This window comes from Notamacropus eugenii, chromosome 4, assembly GCF_028372415.1.
Source record: "Notamacropus eugenii isolate mMacEug1 chromosome 4, mMacEug1.pri_v2, whole genome shotgun sequence".
Classification (NCBI taxonomy): Eukaryota; Metazoa; Chordata; class Mammalia; order Diprotodontia; family Macropodidae; genus Notamacropus; species Notamacropus eugenii.
The window spans coordinates 461,142,612-461,163,207 of NC_092875.1; the positions used below are offsets into that span (position 1 = coordinate 461,142,612).

The 20,596-nt window shown below is 44.4% G+C and overlaps 3 protein-coding genes across 5 annotated transcripts in view; 2 read left to right on the plus strand and 1 right to left on the minus strand.

Moving 5' to 3' along the window:
- Positions 1 to 1,444: 1,444 nt before the first annotated feature.
- On the plus strand, positions 1,445 to 5,406 carry LOC140501997 (small ribosomal subunit protein uS12). Of its 2 annotated transcripts, none has more exons than XM_072606238.1 (4): positions 1,445 to 2,545; positions 3,626 to 3,785; positions 4,951 to 5,071; positions 5,210 to 5,406. In XM_072606238.1, the coding sequence occupies exons 1-4, from the start codon at positions 2,542 to 2,544 to the stop codon at positions 5,354 to 5,356; spliced, it is 432 nt and encodes a 143-aa protein (XP_072462339.1). In that variant the 5' UTR covers positions 1,445 to 2,541; the 3' UTR covers positions 5,357 to 5,406. The 2 variants fall into 2 exon arrangements, with proteins under 2 accessions (XP_072462339.1, XP_072462338.1); XM_072606237.1 differs by lacking the exon at positions 1,445 to 2,545 and adding an exon at positions 3,237 to 3,258.
- ATG10 (autophagy related 10) overlaps positions 5,208 to 20,596 on the minus strand; it is a 366,598-nt gene continuing 351,209 nt past the window's right edge. Inside the window, exon 8 of one of the 2 annotated variants that reach the window (XM_072606230.1) lies at positions 5,208 to 10,312. The gene's annotated coding sequence lies outside the window, so the exon portion shown is untranslated. Of the gene's footprint in view, positions 10,313 to 18,592; positions 18,926 to 20,596 lie in introns of those variants that run through there. The other variant, XM_072606229.1, reaches the window with a different exon arrangement.
- On the plus strand, positions 8,185 to 16,471 carry LOC140502712 (uncharacterized). The gene is made up of 4 exons (XM_072606656.1): positions 8,185 to 8,466; positions 8,744 to 8,862; positions 15,718 to 15,838; positions 16,291 to 16,471. The coding sequence occupies exons 1-4, from the start codon at positions 8,185 to 8,187 to the stop codon at positions 16,372 to 16,374; spliced, it is 606 nt and encodes a 201-aa protein (XP_072462757.1). The 3' UTR covers positions 16,375 to 16,471.

Here is a 20,596-nt window from a genome sequence, read left to right on the forward strand (position 1 = left end):
CAACTAAACAACACACAAATATTAAGTTCTTACTGTATGCCAGGCACTGTGCTATGTGCTGGGAATATGCTCATAAAAGTTAGATAATCCCTGCTCTCAAGGAATTTACATCCTATTAGGGAGACAACATATAGTGGTATGACTGCGAGGTATGACCAGTGAAGATGAAGATCAGGCTTGATAAGGAGGTTGGTTAACTTGGATAGAAAGGAAAATGGTGAGGAAGCCAGGTACTGAAGACCTTGAGAGAGAAGGTGACCTGGGCAGGGTCGGGGAGAAGTAGGGGGTGGTGATGGCAAGTAATAATAGATACAGTAGCAAGGCTCTGAACAGGGAGATGCAGGTATACGGAATACGCTTCAAAGAAGGTAATGTTGCTGAGAAAGGGCAACAGAGGGATTCTCTGGGAGTGGCGATGAGAAGGAAGGACAGACTTGGGTGTTGATTCCTCCTCCTTATGTGTATTAGAGGATAGAGGTCAGGGAGAATCAAAGAAGGAGCAACCAGCCCTGGAACAGGTGAGGGTTTGTAGCCAAGGTGCCATCAAGGGAAAGTCATGTTTCTAGGAGTACAAGATGGCAAAGGGTGTGAGAAAGGATGAGTTCTGAGATGCAGGGAGTTCCCCAATGACAGAATCTGGATTCCAAAAGGCACAAGAGTGGAAGAGTAAGGCAAAGAATGAGCCCTGGAGAGGCCTAGTGCTGAGCTAGACAGAGAGAAGTATCAGATGAAGTGGATTTTTAACTTTAACAACTGAATTATAGGGACCAAAGAAGCAAACTGGGGAGGTAAAAAGACAAATCGGAGATGCGGTGGCCCAGAAGTTGGACAAAACGTAGGTCATTCTGATACAGTCCTCTGATTCTCTGTCTACTGGCTCCTTCCTTCATGTCTTCAAAAATGCCCAGGTATATATCTTTCATCCTTAAAAGTCCTGGCTTGGTCCTATTTCCTCCAACGTTTTGTCTCCTCACTTCTACAAGATTCTTACCAAAAAAACACAAATGACCTGCCCTCACAGGCTCCTCTGCTTGCTGCCCCCTCCCTCCTCAGCCCTTGGCAGTCTGGCTTCCCACACCTGCCCTCACAGGCTCCTCTGCTTGCTGCCCCCTCCCTCCTCAGCCCTTGGCAGTCTGGCTTCCCACACCTGCCCTTCCAGGCTCCTCTGCTTGCTGCCCCCTCCCTCCTCAGCCCTTGGCAGTCTGGCTTCCCACACCTGCCCTCACAGGCTCCTCTGCTTGCTGCCCCCTCCCTCCTCAGCCCTTGGCAGTCTGGCTTCCCACACCTGCCCTCACAGGCTCCTCTGCTTGCTGCCCCCTCCCTCCTCAGCCCTTGGCAGTCTGGCTTCCCACACCTGCCCTCACAGGCTCCTCTGCTTGCTGCCCCCTCCCTCCTCAGCCCTTGGCAGTCTGGCTTCCCACACCTGCCCTCAGTTACTGATGATGCCCGGCTCAAATTCTGACAGGTTAGCTTGGTCCCTCCTCCTGCTGGACCTCTGGCAGAACCTGGCAGGGCTGAATTTAGGAGGTTAGGGTTATGGGGTGAAGGGAAGGGTGGATGAGGTCAGTGTTGGCACGGGATCATGGCACCGTAGGACTAAGAGATAAAAGGAAAGGAAAGAACATTTATTTCCGCCGTCCGGTTTTGACAGATGAAGAAGCTGCGGCCTGAACCTGCGGTGCCCACAGAAGGTCTTCCAGGGAAACCTGTTTCTAGGAGCCAACACCAGCGGAAAAGGAGGGCGGGAGGGGCCTGCGAGCTGGTGTTCATTAATACCCCAGGCCCGAAGCTCGGGACAGCACGCGCCGCGGGCACGGGGGTTGGGGAGCCATCCCAAGGGGTTGATGGCTAAATCCGTGGGCGTGGGAGGGAGGGGCACGGGAAGGGCCCGGGGCACAGCCTCGGAGGGCACCTGGGGGGGGTAGGCCGAATGAACGGGGCTGACCTTCAGCAGCACAGCAGGGGGTACACTAACACCCACCGGACACTGTAAGAAGCAGTCACGGGGCCCCGCGGGGGGCCGAGGAAGTGAAGGGGCGTGGGGGGGCAGCTTAAGGGAGAGCGCAGTCAAGAGGTCTCTGTTTGTCGTCTGAAGGGAAGGAAACAGCGCGACTTAACCCTGGCCCTTCGGCCGTCTCCCTCTCCGCATCCCCCCATCAGCCGGCTTTTGCACCACGTGGTGCCCACTTCGGTCAGGCCCCCGCGGGGCTTCAGAAACTGGCAAGCCCTTCACTGAGCGCATGCGCTAACGGTGCGGGGTCTTCGCAGCACGCCGGCAGTTTGTGGGAGTTGTCGTTTCCCTTTTGCTTCTCTACATTTTAGGAATTAATTTTATCCTTATTTTGCGTAAAAAGACTCAGATTCTGGCTCCCGGAAGTGAATCAATCGGCCGGTTTCCTAAACTGCTACAACGAGATTTCTGTCAGGCTCGGGGCGGGCAGCCCCGACTAGGGTCCTCGGCTGCGCTCGAGCGCGCAGGGGATTGTGGGTCGTGCTTCCTTCTTTCCTTCTCTCTTCTCCCTCGTCCCGGACGGAGGCAGCATGGGTGAGTGGCGGCTCCGCGCGGCCCGAGGGGCCGGCGGGTCGTGGGCTGTGCGGGACCGGCCGGCTCTGAGAACGTAGAAGCGGGGCCTCCGGGGTGCGAGGAGGGGCCGGGGAGGAGACGGGCCGGCGACCGTGGCACGTGGCGAGAGGCCGCGGCGGGGAGCGGGGTCCGGGTCGGGCGCGCGAGCCACCTCGGACCCGGGGCCTCCGGGGACGGGCGCGGGGTCGGGGCGTGATCCTGGGAATAGGGGCGAGGCCGAAGCGTCCCCGGAAGATGGTTTTGCACGAGCAGAACCGTTACTAACCGTGTTTGGTTGCGGGCCTTTGAGTCAGTCTAGGCCCTGGTGCGGGAGCCGATCCCGGCGTGTTCAGAACCGGAAGGCAGGGCCGCGTCTTCACCCGAACCAGCCTAGTTTCTTTTAATAAACTCCTTAGAGCCTCGTGACTCTCTATTTATAAAAGACGAAAGTCGCTCTTTTCTCGGATTCTGTTGTAAACATTCGTCCTGGATTCGTCAAGTACCGGGAACGGAAATGGACGGTTTGGGGTTGAGATGAGGTTCAGAAGTTATCAGGCGCTTCCTGACGGAGGCTGTACCCTATGTAACTAGTCACAAAGGAAGGCCTGATGACCTCCGGGTTTTATAAATATGTAATGACGTGGTGGAGTGAAGAGAGTTGGAGAACTGGGAAGAAAGCTTACTGTAGATGGAAGGTGAGATGGGAACTTGGATTTGAAAGGAAGCTAGGAAAACAGAGAGGGAGAGCCTTCCTGGTGTGTCGTGCCAGGCTGCAAAGGCGAGGTGGTGGTAAGTCACTGTGACAAACAGGTAACGACCACGCACATAAGGCGTGCAGGGAGAGGAAGCTGACGACTAAAAGTGATCGTGAGAGCACTGAAGTGCCTCCTGAGATCAGAGATCCAGAACAGGTTAACGGGACAGGCTTGGAACTCGGGGCCCACAGACATCCGGTGAAGTGTTACAAAAAGCATGCCATGTGCCTCACATTTTGAATTGTTACTTATCAAAAGATGCTGGTATTTTGAGCTTAAATTTAAAATGTCTTGTGTCCTTTTTTAGGTAAGTGCCGTGGTCTTCGTACTGCTAGAAAGCTCCGAAGCCACAGGAGAGACCAAAAGTGGCATGACAAGCAGTACAAGAAAGCGCATTTGGGCACTGCCCTGAAGGCCAACCCGTTTGGAGGAGCCTCTCATGCCAAAGGGATAGTTTTGGAAAAAGTGTAAGTGGGAAAGTGGGTACTCCTGTACAGTTTTGATGTGTTATATCAATTGCATTTAAGTGAAAAGGTTAACTCTAATGGCATAATTCTGGTGTTCTGTGGTCCTTTATAAAATCATTGTGATTCATACATTATTAACTTTGAGAGACAGCCCAGTATGGTGAATGGAAAAGATGGCCTTGGAATCAGGACAATGTGGGTTTAACGGATGTGTTCCTCTAATGTACTACTGTGACTTTGGACAAGTCACTTAAACCTAAGCACCTATTACGTGCTAGGCTCTTGTAGTAAGTTCAGGGGATACACAAAACCTGATGGGGAGAAGATAAGAGAAATTTTGCCTTTACTATCTTAGCTAGCATGGGAAATACTGTGCATATGCATATGCTCTTGAGCACTGTCACAAATAAACGATGGTGGAGTTGATAATTTCTGGGAATGCTTTTTGGGCTTTTAATTTCACAGTGGTAAAGCAGATTCAGAGAGAATACATATGGCAGCATCTTAGCAGTCTTTAGGTCTTTAAGTTTTATATTCACATATAGGGGCAGCTAGGCGGTGCAGTGGATAGAACACCAGTACAGGAGTCAGGAGAACCTGAGTTCAATTCTCACCTCAGACACTTGACACTCACTAGCTGTGTGACCTTGGGCAAGTCACTTAACCCCAACTGCCTCATCCTGGGTCATCTCTAGTCATCCTGATGAATATCTGGTCACTGGATTCAGGTGGCTCTGGAGGAGAAGTGAGGCTGGTGACCTGCACAGCCCTCCCTCACTTAAAACCAAGTCATGTCATTATTTCTCTGATGGCATGGTCTTCTTCATCAATGAAGGACGTGTACACACACACACACACACACACACACACACATATTCACATACTATAAAGGGTCTTGAATGTTAAGTTAAAAAACTGTAACTTTTTCCACAGAAAAGAAATAAGGGTTTTCAAAAATAATTTAATTCCACTCAGCTTATATTGCAACAATGAATTTCTAAATGTACATGTATTTGTCTAATGTGAAACTGCATGATAATTTTGTTGTGCTTTTGGTTTTTGCATTTGGTTTTCAAGGGTATTTAATAAACTGTTGGATTGAACTAAATAGGTATGTCTTTGGATTAAATAAATGGCTTAGTTTGTGTGATTTATTTTATTTTAGTGGTGTGGAAGCCAAACAGCCCAATTCTGCCATCAGGAAGTGTGTGAGAGTCCAACTGATTAAGAATGGCAAAAAAATCACTGCCTTTGTTCCCAATGATGGCTGCTTGAACTTTATTGAGGTAGGTATTTCTGCTGATTTAAACTTAACCCATTGTAATTATTCCTATTTGGCATTTTCCCCCAGAATAAAGAACAAAATGTCATTATCTTTGGGTCTGTTGTAATGATACAGGAGATACATTTTGTTTCTCTTCCAGGAAAACGATGAAGTTTTGGTTGCTGGCTTTGGTCGGAAAGGTCATGCTGTCGGTGATATTCCTGGAGTCCGATTCAAGGTTGTAAAAGTTGCAAATGTTTCTCTTCTGGCCTTGTACAAAGGCAAGAAAGAAAGACCAAGATCATAAAAATTCTATGATGTCTTTGTCATAGTAAAAAAAAAATTTCATGTAACAAATGTGTGTGGCTTTTTTTCTACCCTTATAAGATGGTTCTTGTAGTATATTTAGGTGATACTTGTCTTGCTTTAACTTTGTGGACAAAGCTATGATGTATACCAGTCAGCAAGCATTTTTTATTAATTGGGTGCTCAGGATACAGGTAGAACTCAAATAGCTTCTGCTCTCAAGCAGATTAAAGTTCTCCTTGGGGAGATGATGATAGGATTCAAGCTAAACTGTTTTTTAAAAAGAAACATTTAGATTAATTTAAATTTTAAGTGGATATCTCAGACATTTCAATTGGCTATTTTAATCTGCATTCATCACAAATATTAGGGAGCAATACCTCAAATAAAGCTAAAATATTTACTGGAGTATTTTGAATGGAAATACACTTTAGTTTCAAGTCAGAAAGGCAATTCAAATCGAAATGCTTTGCAACCAGCATTTTTTTTTTTGTTAACAGATAAAGCAATTAATTTGTCAAAAGAAGGTGTGAGCTTAGCTGTGTATGATGTCAATGATTTTTATATGTTGTACCTGCCCAGCACTTTTATTATAATATAGCCAAGATGGATTTGTCCCAGTTTTCGTCATTTGTTTTGATACTTTGATTTTCTGATATAAAAATGTTAATCTAAGGAAGAAGCCTATCATGAGAAGTATTGGGAGTTAAAAGGAAGGGGGAGATCACACAGTTAGTCATATCTTAGAACTAGGGCTATTAAGAAGCCCTAGTGAATTCCTTAAGCCCTAGTGAATTCACACGTAATAGAAAAGCTAGGATCCCTGGCTCTCCAAATCCAGTGTTCTTTCCATGCCATTGTAGTATCAAGGTTTCTTAAATACTAAGCACATACTCCATAGGCTAGATTATAGCCTGTAGCCCCCATTTAAAGGAAACATAGTCTTATAAGACGAACAGGAGGTCTTGCAGCATTGAAACACATACAGCATGTATTCGTAAACACTGGATGAGAAAGCCAATATTTATATTTTGTTCTGATGCCAAAACCAGAATCCCGGCTTGGAGTGCTGGGGCCGAATTGCATAGCAACAAGTTTGTCTAGATCTGAAGTGCTCAGTCATGTCAATAAGAATCTAAGTATAGTAATATTTACCCCTTCAACATACTTCCTGAAGCTAAGAAATCCAGAAGCTGACAGTGGTGCCAAAGTCTCAGGCTACAGTGATAGGGATTGCAGTTTCACATTCTAGACAGTTGATCAAGAAACAGAAAGTCTTAGAAAACTATTTTGAGTGCCTTTCACTGAAAGTAGTAGGGAATTGGGGAAAGTACTTAGTGATTTGCAGAAGTTCCTTCCATTACTGCAGATGGACAACTTGTGCTTAAAAGTTTGCCTGTGATCACACAGCTAGTTTGTCAGAAGCTGGATTTAAACTTTGTGTCTTAACTCAGGCCGGCTCATTATCTACTACTGTGCTGCTCATGATAGGTGTTTAACTACAGTTGGATTCAATTTATGGAAGTGCAGTAAACCAGGAATTTAGGTGGTATTTATTCTGAAAGAAAATGAGTGCATTATTCTAGAAAGGGTTTGAGAGTCTGAGAAGTTAGCACATATTTTACGACCCTAGGCTGGCAATTTGCGACTTCAGTTTTGTCATCTATAATATAGGAGATTGGTTTAAATGACCTCAGGTCCTGATGAATGAACTCTGAAAATCAGTTCCTACTCTACCCCCTTAGTATCTGCCTGAAATAGTTTAACCTTTGATCTTGGTCTCTCACCCCTAAAAGAAAATAGAGCCTATCCAGCCAAATTGCAGTGTGTTGCAAGGATCAAATGTGGTTATGTAGGTGAATGCTATATAATATTGGTATTAAAAACAGTACTCTTCATTATGTGAAAAAAATAATTGTGAATTTGGACTGGAAGGACCTGAATCTTACTCTCCTAGCTTTGCTTCCTAGTACCTGTGAGACCTTAAGCAAGTTTCTTCACTCTTCTCAAGCCCCATTTGAGGGTGGTCCTTCCTTTGAGCTCTAGATTTTTCTCTGGGGGTGTAAGAACCTATAATTTTATCTCTGTGGGGAATTATAACGTGGAGATTTTGCTGATTCAGATTGGTCATTTGTCTTCTGGTTATAGATTCTTAGAATTGGCAGGTTGTGACTGGTTTTGGGTCACTTACCCACTAGTCAGAAGGATCTTACAGCAGTTAGAGTCCTCAGAGGCCATCTCCAACCCTCTCATTTTATAGGTGAAACAACCAGCTTAGGGCAAGTGACTGATGCAGTCATACATAGGAAGTAAGTATGGGAAGTGGGATTTTCATCTAATTTTTTGGGCTCCCTTCTCACTGTGCTGAACTTGGGTCTTCCTGACACCCAGGCAGGCTCTGCCCACTACACCCAGTGACCAGTCGTGTTTTAGAATAGAGGTGGTATAAACTTTGGCAGCAATAGGCTTGACAGCCTGGACAAGATTTAAAATGTGATTTTAATGTGTTAATGTATTAAAAGAAATATGTAAGCACATGTGGTTTTCTGAGTCAATATGGGCCAGCAGGGATCCTTACGGAGGTCTCAGGGGCCCCCAGTTTCCATTTGGGTTTGACACTACTGACTTGGGACATCTCAGATGAATTTAATGGGGCCAGCCTTTGATCTCCCTCATCCTCTACCGAATATCATCAAGGGGCAGGTAGGTGGAGTGGAAAGAACACTGGATTTTAAGTCCGGAAAGCTTGTAGAAATCTCAACCTCCGTAAGCCTCAGTTTCCTCACCTGTAAAATGAGGATAACCAGCTAATATTTATGTAGTGCACTGATGGGAGGCAAGTCATTACGGTCTGTGTTGTTCAGTCGTGTCCAACTCACGGTGACCCCTTGGTCCGTGGGGTTTGGCGGAAGACGCCGCAGTGGTTCACCACTCCCTGCAGTGCGTTACTGTAAACTGGCGGACGACTTGCCCAGGGTCATGCAGCTCGCGTTTGAGGCCGGGTTTGAACCTCTTCCTGACTCCCGGCCCAGCTCCATCCAGCGGGCCACCCAGCTGTGTCAGACGTGTGTCAATCAATGTACTGTCCATGATAATCCTTGTAAGTTGCACGTGGGGATACAAAGTATCCCCTCAAAAATACCACAAAGAGCTAGGAGGAAGCCTGGCCGCGCAGGACCGCAGAGGGTCCTTTTCCCTAACTGGGGAGGACCCTTCCCTCCCCTCCTGGGCGCGGTCCTTTGCCTACAGCATGAATTTACATGTGGCTCTAGAGTTTCTGGCGCCGCGCGGGACATGGGGGGGTGGGGGGCGTGAAGGTGAACGGGGCGGGGGAAGAACCCGGTGCTCAGGCCGGCTCGCGCTAGCTCCCAGACTCGCGCGTGCGTAGTTCGTTCTTGTTGGCTGCGGGAGCGGCGCGGTTAGCGCAGGAGGGGTGAGTGCGGAAGGCCCGGAGCCGGGCGGGGAGGGGGAGGACCCCCGCCTCCACGTCTCGGTGCCTCTTCCCAGGTAAGTGCCGCGGGCTCCGCACGGCCCGGAAGCCACCGGCGGGACCAGAAGTGGCACGACAAGCAGTACAAGAAGGCCCACCTGGGCACGGCTTGGGCATCGTCCTGGAGAAAGTGTTACCCCCCCACACACCGGGACTTCCTGGAGAGCATTTATGGAGCGCCTCCTGTATGCCGGCGTCCAGACCGGGTGTCTGGGGGGGGGCGGGGAATGAATCTGCCCCTGCCCCCAAGGAGCTTCCAGTCCTTTAGGGAGACCCCTGGCCTCCGAATGTCTGAGCCCAGCCTGAGGGGCACCCGCACTTGGGAGGGCAGGGCTGGAGGGAGCAAAGGCTGGGAGGTGGGAGATGGGAGGAGTGGCCGGAAGGCCGTTTTAGGGGGACCGAAGGGGTCGTGAGGAGCGTGGTGCATCGAGACTGGAGGCGACTTGTGGAAGGCGCTGAATGTCAGAAAGAGTTTGCTCCTTGGTCCTAGAGGCAACGTGGGAGCCGTGGGAGTTTATTGAGGGAGGGAGAACTGCTTTAACATTGTCCTTGGTGATTGTGTGGAGGATGAACTGGAGAAACCAGAGATGTGAGGTTAGGGTTAGACCAGTGAAAAGGGTTTGAGCTGGGGTGGGCCAGGCTGTATGGGATGAAAGAAGTAAGGACCTAAAACATTCCCAGAGGACTCGAATGCACAGAAAGAACTATGGAATTGGAAAGCACAATATTTTCTCTTGTGTTATGTTTTGTTTTATTTGGGTTTTTCCTCATGGTTTCTCTCACTCATTTTAATAATTCCATGCAACCTGACTAATGTGAAAATGTTTTTAATAAGAATGTATGTGTAGAACCCATATAAGATTGCATACTGTCTCGGGGAGGGGGAGAAAATCTAAGACTTATGGAAGGGATTGTAGAAAACTGAAAACAAATACAATTTAAAAAGAAGTAGACATGGAAAGTGCTGGCTTTGACGCCAAGGTCCTGGTTTTTAGCCCCCCAGTCAGTCAATAAATCTATTAAGTGCTTTCCACTTGCCAGGTACTGGGCTAAGTGTTGAGGATCCAAAGAAGGGTGAGAGCCTCTGTGCTCCAGGGGCTTACAGTCTAATGGGAGAGAAATGCAGACAATGGCATACACACAAGGTATGTATGTATACATGCACATACATACATGTATAATCATAATTCTCCTCACTGTGTGTATGTATATGTGTGTATATATATGTATGTATGTGCATATATATGGAAATAATAAAGGGAAGGTGCTAGAATTAAGAGGGATTGAAAAGATTTCCTGGAGAAGGTGGGATTGTTGTTGGGACTTGAAAGAGATGAGGAGGGAGAGCATCCCACGCATGGAGGACTGCCGGTGAACATGCCAGAGTGTGGAAGATGGAGAGTCTTGTTCCAGGGACAAGCAGGAGGTCACCATCCCTGAATCGTTGCGCACACTGGTGTGAGAAGGCTGCAGGGAAGATAAGAAGGGGCCAGGTTGTGAAGGGCTTTGAATGCCAAGCAGGATTTTATGTTTGATAATGAAGGGGATAAGGAGCCCCTGGAGCTTGTTGAAGGAAGGGCGTGTGTACAGCATGGTCAGAGCTGTGCTTTAGGAAGATTACTTTAACAGCTGAGTGTAGGATGGCCTGGAAGGAGGTGAGGAGTGTGGCAGACAGACCTCCCAGCAAGTCTTGTAGTGGTCCAGTGGTAAGGTAATGAGGGCCTGCACCAGGGTGGGAGCAGTGTCAGAGGAGAGAAGGGCATGTGCAGGAGATGCCCAGAAGGTAATTTTACCAGAAGATAAAATTAATAGACCTCAAGACAACAGATTGGACGTGGGGGTGTGAGAATGAGTTGAGGGATTGCATGCCAGGGTGACTGAAAGGATTGGTGGTACCTTCAGTAGTAACAGGAAAGTTGAGAAGAAGGGAGGATTTGGGGGAAAGATAAGGAGATTCTGCTTTGGACATGATGTTCTCTGTAGGAGACCCAGTTCAAGATTCCAAAGGCAGTTGGAGATAAGAGAGGGTAGGAGAGAGGTTAGAGCTGTGTAAGGAGATTGAAAATTATCTTCATAGAGACAGAAATTGAATCCAGGGGAGCTGGTGAAATCACCAAGAGAAATAGTATAGGAGAAGAGAAGAGGACCAGGGCAAGCCTGGGGGACACCTGCGGCTAGCAGGCAGGACCTGGTCCAGTGAAGGAGTGGTTGGTCCCATGGATGGTGTCTCAGAAGGAGAAGGAGAGAGTATAAAGAAAAGAGGGTGCTCCGCAGGGTCAGAATCTGCATAGAGGTCAAGAAAGATGAAGACTGAGGAATGACCATTAATAGATTTGTCAGTTAACAGATCGGGAGTAACTTTGGAGATGGCAGTTTTGTTTGGATAATTAGGTTGGAAGCCCAAACACTAAGGAGTTTTAAGAAGAAAGTGAGAGGACAGGCAGCAGAGGCACCAACTTTAAGGACTTTAGCCCAGAAAAGAAGGAGAGAGAGAGAACAGTAGCTGCCTCCTTTCCTGATTGGTCCTCCTGCTCCTAGACACTGCCAAAAGAGGAGTCTTCAGAAGTCCAGTTCTAACCACATCTAACCATTGCTCCAAAACCTTCATTGGCTTCTGAGGCACAAGAGAATTCATTCTGCAGGTGACATTGAAGTTCCCCTACACTGTAGCACCAACCTCCTTCCATGGAAATCCAATGCTTTCCTTTCTCTGTGCCTTTGCCCATGCCCTTTCTCTGCTTGTCTAATCCTGTCCTCCTTAATGTGATTTTCTCCCATGATTCATTCCCTCTCCCACCTGCCAGGCTCCCTGGAACCTTACCCTTTAAATTCCTCTAGTGGATTTTACCAAGTATCATTTAGAGCTGAGAGGGCCCTTAAGAGAGCACAGCCTCTAGTACAACTTAATCATTTTATATATGAAGAAACAGTCTAGGGAGGTTAAATGCTTTGTCCACAGGCAGTAAGTGATAGTCAGGATTGGAACCCACATTTCTCTGACTACAAATACAGTGATCTTTCCATCCTTTAAAATTACATGGTTTTACATACTTTACTTGGCTTTGCCTTATATTTTCCCCCTTTGCCCTCACTACACCATAAGCTTCTTGAAGGCAGTGGTAAGGAGGTGCTTTGTGACAGAACAAGGGGGAAAAGCATCTAGATGCTAACTTGATCACTTATTGAGTGACTTTTGGAAAAATAATCAGTAAAATTTCCCCTGCCTCAGGACCTTTGTTGTTGTTGTGTAGTTTAGTCTCTTTTTGCTGATGAGGAAACTGAGGCCCAGAGAGGACTGAGAGTTAGGGACTTGCCCGACCTGATGCAGTGGCAGAGCAGGATTTAGACTTTCAATATTGTAATCCTTCACATGACAGAATACCGGGGTCTTCTTCAAGCAGGTATTGAATAAGCTGCTTTTTACTACTGGGATACTGGGATGTAATTTGATACTCCATGTCTTAGGGTTACTTTTTTTTTTTTAATTTCACTTTTAACATTCATTTTCACAGAATTTTTGGGCTCCAAATTTTCTCCCCCCTTGTCCCCTCCCCCCACCCCAAAACACCGAGCATTCTAATTGCCCCCATCTCCACTCCGCTCTCTTCTCCATCATTCCTCTCTGCCCTTGTCTCCATCCTCTCCTGTGTCCTGTTGGGCCAAATAACTTTCTGTACCCCTTTACCTGTATTTCTTATTTCCTAGCGGCAAGAACAGTACTTGACAGTTATTCCTAAAACATTGAGTTGCAACTTCTTTTCCTCCCTCCCTCCCCTCCCCCTCCCTTTGGAAGGCAACCAATTCAATATGGGCCAAATCTGTGTAGTTTTGCAAATGACTTCCATAATAGTCGTGTTATATAAGACTAACTATATTTCCCTCCATCCTATCCTGCTTCCAATTATTTCTATTCTCTCTTTTGATCCTGTCCCTCCCTGTGAGTGTCGACCTCAAATTGTACCCTCCTCCCCATGCCCTCCCTTCCATCGTCCCCCCCACCCTGTTTATCCCCTTGTCCCCCACCTTCCTGTACTGTAAGATAGGTTTTCATACCAAAATGAGTGTGCATTTTATTCCTTCCTTTAGTGGAATGTGATGAGAGTAAGCTTCATGTTTTTCTCTCACCTCCCCTCTTTTTCCCCAGACTAAAAAAAAATCTTTTGCTTGCCTCTTTTATGAGAGATAATTTGCCCCATTCCATTTCTCCCTTTCTCCTCCCATATATTTCTCTTTCACTGCTTGATTTCATTTTTTTTTTTAATATATGATCCCATCCTATTCAATTCACTCTGCGCACTCTGTCTCTATGAGTGTGTGCGTGTGCATGTGTGTGTGTGTAATCCCACCAAGTACCCAGATACTGAATAGTTTCAAGAGTTACTAATATTGTCTTTCCATGTAGGGATGTAAACAGTTCAACTTTTGTAAGTCCCTTATGACTTCTCTTTGCTGTTTACCTTTTCATGCTTCTCTTCATTCTTGTGTTTGAAAGTCAGATTTTCTTTTCAGCTCTGGTCTTTTCATCAAGAATGCTTAAAGGTCCTCTATTTCATTGAAAGACCATTTTTTCCCCTGAAGTATTATACTCAGTTTTGCTGGGTAGGTGATTCTTGGTTTTAGTCCTAATTTCTTTGACTTCTGGAATATCCTATTCCATGCCCTTCGATCCCTTAATGTAGAAGCTGCTAGGTCTTGTGTTATCCTGATTGTATTTCCACAGTACTTGAATTGTTTCTTTCTAGCTGCTTGCAATATCTTCTCCTTGACCTGGGAATTCTGGAATTTGGCCACAATATTCCTAGGAGTTTCTCTTTTTGGATCTTTTTCAGGTGGTGATCGGTGGATTCTTTCAATATTTATTTTGCCTTCTGGTTCTAGAATCTCAGGGCAGTTTTCCTTGATAATTTCATGAAAGATGATGTCTAGGCTCTTTTTTTGATCATGGCTTTCAGGTAGGCCCATAATTTTTAAATTGTCTCTCCTGGATCTCTTTTCCAGGTCAGTTGTTTTTCCAATGAGATATTTCACATTATCTTCCATTTTTTCATTCTTTTGGTTTTGTTTTGTGATTTCTTGGTTTCTCATAAAGTCATTAGCCTCCATCTGTTCCATTCTAATTTTGAAAGAACTATTTTCTTCAGTAAGCTTTTGAACCTCCTTTTCCATTTGGCTAATTCTGCTTTTTAAAGCATTCTTCTCCTCATTGGCTTCTTGAACCTCCTTTGCCAGTGGAGTTAGCCTATTTTTCATGGTGTTATTTTCTTCCACATTTTTTTGGGTCTCCTTTAGCAGGGTGCTGATCTGTTGTTCATATGTTGCTTGCAAGTCTTTTATTGCTCTTCCCAGTTTTTCCTCCACCTCTCTATCATGATTTTGAAAATTGTTTGGGCTCTTTAAGACCTTTTCCCAGAACTGATCCCATTGAGTGGGCTGGGATGTAGAAGCACTGACTTCCGTGTCTTCCCCTGATGGTGAGCACCACTCTTCCTCATCAGAAGGGAGGGGAGGAGAAACCTGCTCACCAAGAAAGTAACCCTCAATAGTCTTGGTTTTTTTCCCTTTTCTGGGCATTTTCCCAGCCAGTGACTTGAGCTCTGAATATTCTCCTCACACCCACCTCACCTCTGGATCCTCCCAGCCCGCGCTTGGGGTCTGAGAATCAAATGCTACTTCCCAGCCTCAGTGCTTTGGGCGGAGGCAGGGCTGCTATTCAGTGTGAGATTATGTTCAGGTGCTCAGGTCGGGGCAGGGCCACCTCACGGGCTCAGTTCCCTTGGGGTTTATGCGGAGACCTTCAACAATGGATCCCGGCTCCTGCCTGCTTGGGGAGCCCTGGTCTGCCACTGCGTCAGCTACTGCCTCCCGAGGGGGCCCGAGTCATGGGGGCACCCCACTCCCCTCTCGACCCACCAAAGAGACCTTCTCACCGACCCCTGTCACCTGTGGGTGGAGGGACCTGCGGGGCCGCTGGAGATCCCGTCCCTGAAGTCCGCTCGGATCTGTTCCTCTTGTTGCCGGGCCGGTGCAGGGCTGGGATCCGCATCCGCAGCGCGACGGACCTTTTGCAAGAGGTTTGCAGGTCCCTCTGGAACAGAAATCTTATCCACTCCACTATTATGTGGCTTCTCCTGCTCCCGAATTTATTGGCGGCTCTTTACTACGGATATTTCATGGGCTGTGGGTTCAGAGCTAGCATATTTGTGTGTTTCTACTCTGCCATCTTAGCTCCGCCCCCACTTTTTTTTTTTAATTCTGCTCATTGGGTAGGCATTATACAACTTGATGCAGTGGAAAGAGTATTGGATTTAAATTTAGAGGGCCTGGGTTTGAATCCTAGCTTGTCGCCCTGCCTGACAAATTATTTAACTTCTTTGGGACTCAGTTTCCTCATCTGTTAAAAGCATTTGACTGTATCACCTGTAAGGACTCTTTTACTTCTACATTATGTCCAGTTTGCAGTTTAATCTAATGCTAAAGTGCTGTAACTTCTTCCATTAGCACCTAATCTTACTTTCACTTTGTTGTCACAATGGGCTGTAGTGAGGACAGCACTGGGTTTAGGTATCAGAAGTCCTAGGTTTCTGAATTTTGGTTGCCCCATTTACTAATTAATTCTGATAAATCTCTTTATCTCCACGGCCTCAGTTCCTCTGTAAAATGGAAAGACTTCCTAGTCCTTTCCAGTTTAGTGTGAGGAAAAGCATTCTGTAAACCATAAAGCACCATGTTAGTGTGAATCAGTACACTAGTATGTTTTTAGGATTTCAGGCTGGGTGCCTCATTCTTAGAATTAGGGTGCGGTCTTACTGTACTCCTTAAGGAAGTTGGAAGGGAAGTTCCCAGTTCCCTTTTTTGAACATACTTCATTCCAGGGGTGTTGGGGCCAAGCAGCCCAATTCTGCCATCAGGAAGTGTGTGCGAGTCCAGCTGATCAAGAACGGAAAGAAAATCACAGCCTTTGTTCCCAACGATGGCTGCTTGAACTTCATCGAGGTAATTTATTTGTAAACAAAAAGGAAATTATTGACTAGCTTTTGGCGAAGCTGGTCCTTTTACTTTCTTTTAAATACATTTTGACTTTGCAAACATGAGAAAAAACTTCTGTAGAAGAGTAACTCATGAACGAAGCCAGTAATGCTGCCGTCGAGGTGACGGTCTCTTCTGGATGAGAATAAATGCCTACTTAATAAAAATGGCGAATCATTTTTATACTGTCTACTAACTACTGATGGAAATGCAACTGGTTTAAAAATATCCAAGTAAGTCATTTGATTTTTGGTGTTTATTTGAAAGTAAGTATAATGGTGATTGTGTTTTTCTTCAGACTAATAATCAGGCTTTCTTAGAAAAGTTGGTAATATTGCTTTAATTTGTTAGTATAGCTGAGTTAAAACATAGTGGTGATCTGGTAGATATCATTGATAATTCCTTACTTTTTATTCCAGGAAAATGATGAAGCGTTAGTAGCCGGTTTTGGCCGAAGGGCCATGCTGTCGGCGATATTCCTGGAGTCCGATTCCAAGTTGTAAAAGGAGCCAGTGTTTCTCTTCTGGCCTTGTACAAAGGCAAGAAGGAGAGGCCGAGATCCCAAAGTGATTCTTAAAATAAAGTTTTTCATTTAAAGAGTGTCTGAGAATCCTTTCCTTTAGTTTTATTTGTTAGATGAAACATTTTCTCTCTCTCCACATATATATATATATTTTTTTAAGTCCCAGGTCATTAAGAATCTTGGAGACCCAAGGTTTGGGGGATGTGGGCGTAACAGAAAGGTTTTTTTCCCCACAGTCTTTGCTGTGCCATCAGATAAAGAACAGAGATTGTAGGTTTATTAGTAAAAATGGGAGACACATGGTCTTTCAAGCTGATTAAAAATAATAATCTGTTTTCACAAGCACAACTCAAACAGCCATGCATAGAACTTAAAAAAACTACAATGGGCATTAAAATATATGGCAAAAATCTACTCCAGGAGCATGAAGCAAGGCCCACAAAGTAATCTCTGACAGTAACATCTGACCCTTGCCTGTCTTTGTCTCTTGGAGGCTCCCCTGGACTTTTCTCTGACTCTCCACCTCAGTTTACCTTCACTGACACCGCCCTGCTCCAAGGTCAGCAGTGATCTCTTAATGATCAGATCCAATGGCCTTGTCTCAATCCTCATCTTTAACATTTTTATACTGTTAGCATATTAGTCATGGCGTTTTTTTCATGACACTAGTCTCCTGATTTTCCTCTTGAGAGCTCTTGATTTTCCTTTGCTGGGTCTTTATTCAGGTCATACCTCCTTACTGGATGTTCTCCAAAACTGTCCTGGGCCCTCGTCTCCTTCCATTCTGTATCAGTTGACAATTTCATCAGAACCTGTGGATTCCATTAACTGCATTTATGAGTCGCAGATCTGTTTGTCTAGCCCTAACCTTTCTCCTGACCTCCTGTCTTATCTCCAACAGCCTTTTGGAATCTCACACTGGACATTCCATCTACATTTTAAATCAAATTAACTTTCCCCTCAATTCCTCCTTCTCGTCAGAAGGTACCACCATCATCCTAGTTACCACAAATCAAAAGTTAGGTGTCATCATGAACTCACCCCAACCCCTATAGCCAAACTGTTGCTAAAACCTATTAATTCTACCTTCATTCTGTGTCACCCTTTTATTTATTACAACAATTTCTGAATTGAAACAAGCATTTCCATACCAGTATAATTTTTAAAAAAGAATTGCACATGAAACTGCAAACTATGTTCAACTTGCTACTCCTTTTATATATCAGGTTATAGTAACTTTTTTCCTTTTTCCTTCTATTCAATTAAAACAGTTGACTACACTAAATTAGAGAAATACAAATTAAAAGAACTCTCATGTCCTACTTCACACCTATCAGATTGGCTAAGATCACAGAAAAGGAAAATGACAATATGTTGGAGGGAATGGGACACTGTCAGTGGAGCTAGAGTGGAACTGATCCAACCATTACTGGACAATAATTTGGAACTACACCCAAACGGCTATAAAATGATGCACACCCTTTGACCCAGCAATACCACTACTAGGTTTGTGTCCCAAAGAGATCAAAGAAAGTATGTACAAAAATATAACAGCTGTTTTTGTGATGGCAAAGATTTGGAATTTGAAGGGAATCCATCAATTGGGATGGCCGAACAAGCTGCAGTATATGCTTAGAATGGAATATTATGTGCTTTAAGAAATGACGAAGAGGATGGCTTTAGGAAAACTTGGAAAGACGTGAACTGATGAAAATGAAGCGAGCACAACCAGGGGAACAATTTATACAGTAACAGCAGTACTGTAGGGATAACCGGCTTAGCTGTTCTGATCAATATATTGATCTAAGACAATTCTGAAAAAAATGCCACCTACCTGTAGAAAAAGAACTGAGTACCAGCCTGAAGCATATTTTCTTTCCATTGATTTTTCTTGCCCCCACCCCCCTACCTTGGCAGATGTGGAAATGTTTTGCATGACTTCTTATTTATGAATATCATATTTCTTGTCTTTTTAATGACTGGAAGGAAAAAGAGGATTCAGAACTGGAATTTTTTTTTTTTACTTTTTAAAAAATTTAGCATTTTCCCCAAATAACATGTAGAAACAATTCCCCTCCCTCACCCATTGAAAAGGTAAGCAATTCAATAGAGGTTATACATGTGTGGTCATGCAAAATGTATTTCCATATTAATCATCTTGTGAAAGAAAACAGACCAAAAAAAAAGAAAAAAGTTAAAAAAAAAAAAAAAGGATGCTTTATTCTGTACTCAGACAGCATCATTCTTTGTCTGGGGACGGTTAGCATTTTTCATCGTAAGCCCTTCAGTGTTGACTTGAATTACAGTATTCCTGAGAAGAGCTAAGTCTGTCACAGCAGATCATCTTCCAATATTGTTTCTTTGTACACAGTACATTTCACTTTGCATCAGTTCATGTGAGTCCAGATTTTTCTAAAAGCATCTTATTCATTTCTTATAGCACAACAGCATTCCGTCATAATCATGTAGCACCATTTGTTTAGCCAGTCTCCAACTGATGGACATCCTCCCATTTTCCAACTCCCTGCCACCTGAAAAAAACTGCTATAAATATTTCCATACATACAGGCTTTCTCTTTTTTTTCCATCTCTTTTTGGATACAGACCCAGTAGTGGCATTGCTGTGTCAAAAGGTATGCATGATTTTATAGCCCTTTGGGCATCAGAACTGGAAATTTAAAAGAAAAAAAAAAGCCCAACCTGATCACCTGACCAGGTTTTCTATACAGCATACTTGCATTAAAAAGCAAGAATGTTGGCAATTTAAACCAAAAATAAAAGAATGAAGTGGACAAAGTTCAAGTTAAGTCCTAGGTATATTTTGTCTGATATGTTGGTTGTATTATAAACTCTTTTCCACTTTGTTCATGGCCCTTCTTCTTGGCCAAGAAATGACATAAATAAATGTTGAATAAAATCTGAATCAGCTTTTATTCATGGATTATGTTTTTGGAATAAAAATACCTAAAATAGAAAGAAACTGAAAGCAGGCTCTGCTCTTTCAGCAGATTAATCTATCCAGGACTCCTAGGTCTTTCAAGCTCTTTAAGAGTTTTTCATTTGAATGGGTCATTTGGATGACCCACATTACTGTATTTTTTTTTCTAAGCACGGGTAATATGGCATAAGAAATATCTTGCTTAATCTAAAATGAAACCAGAGTTTGTAGGCATGAAAAAAATAAAAAGAAACAGTTTCTTGTAGGAGTAGAAAAAATTTCTGTGATAAAACACAAAAATGTCTAGCAGCATACAGGCAGACATATATATTCGGGCATAAATATACCCATGTCAGCACTCTTCTTCATTTCTGGGCTTTCAAGAAGCTTAAAATGACTCTTCCTGATACTCTTCTCCCACTCCTCTTCCCCACCCCCTCCAACCCCTCCGTTCCTGCTACCAAGAAAATGTCCACCTCTGAACCTACTACAATGCCTGTTAGAAGTACTCTGCCTAACACAGGGACAGCTAATCCTCCTGATGTAATCATCTCTTAAATGCTTAAACACACAGCGCTTTCTTTCCTTTAAGGATTAATTATGTTTGGTGTTATTCAGTCTGGTCTAGAGTTTTTCATGTACAAGTGTCTTGGGCTTTAGAAGTCTGATTATGGTAATAATAAATCATGTGTCCAAAAGAATGAAGAAATTTACCACTCAATTCTTGTCAGGTGGTGAACTTAAAATGCAGACATATTTTCAGACATGGCTAATGTGGGGCATCTAGGCACAGTGCACAGAGTGCTGGGCCTGGAGTTAGGAAGACTCCTCTGAGTTCAAATCTGACCTCAGGCACTTACTAGCTGTGTGACACTTAACCTTGTTTGCCTCAGTTTCCTCATCTGTCAAATGAGCTGGAGAAGGAAATGACAAACCATTCTAGCATTTTTGCCAAGAAAAGCCCAAATGGGATCAGGAAGTCAGACATGAATGAACAATGTGGCAATTTGTTTTGCTGGACTATGTAGACCTGTATTGAGGGCACCAAAAAAAAAAAAATTGCTCAGTTGAGGATACTATGAGGGACATATTCAAAAAAATACTTGTTACTTGAAAAACAAAAACAAGTAAACTTTCCAAAGGTGAAAAGAGTATGACTGAAAAGGCAACCATTAAACTAAAGCCATATGTAAATAAAGTGGGCTCCAAAAAGGTCTGAAAAGCTGTGTAAATCATCAAGGCAACGTGATGCAATAGACAGAGG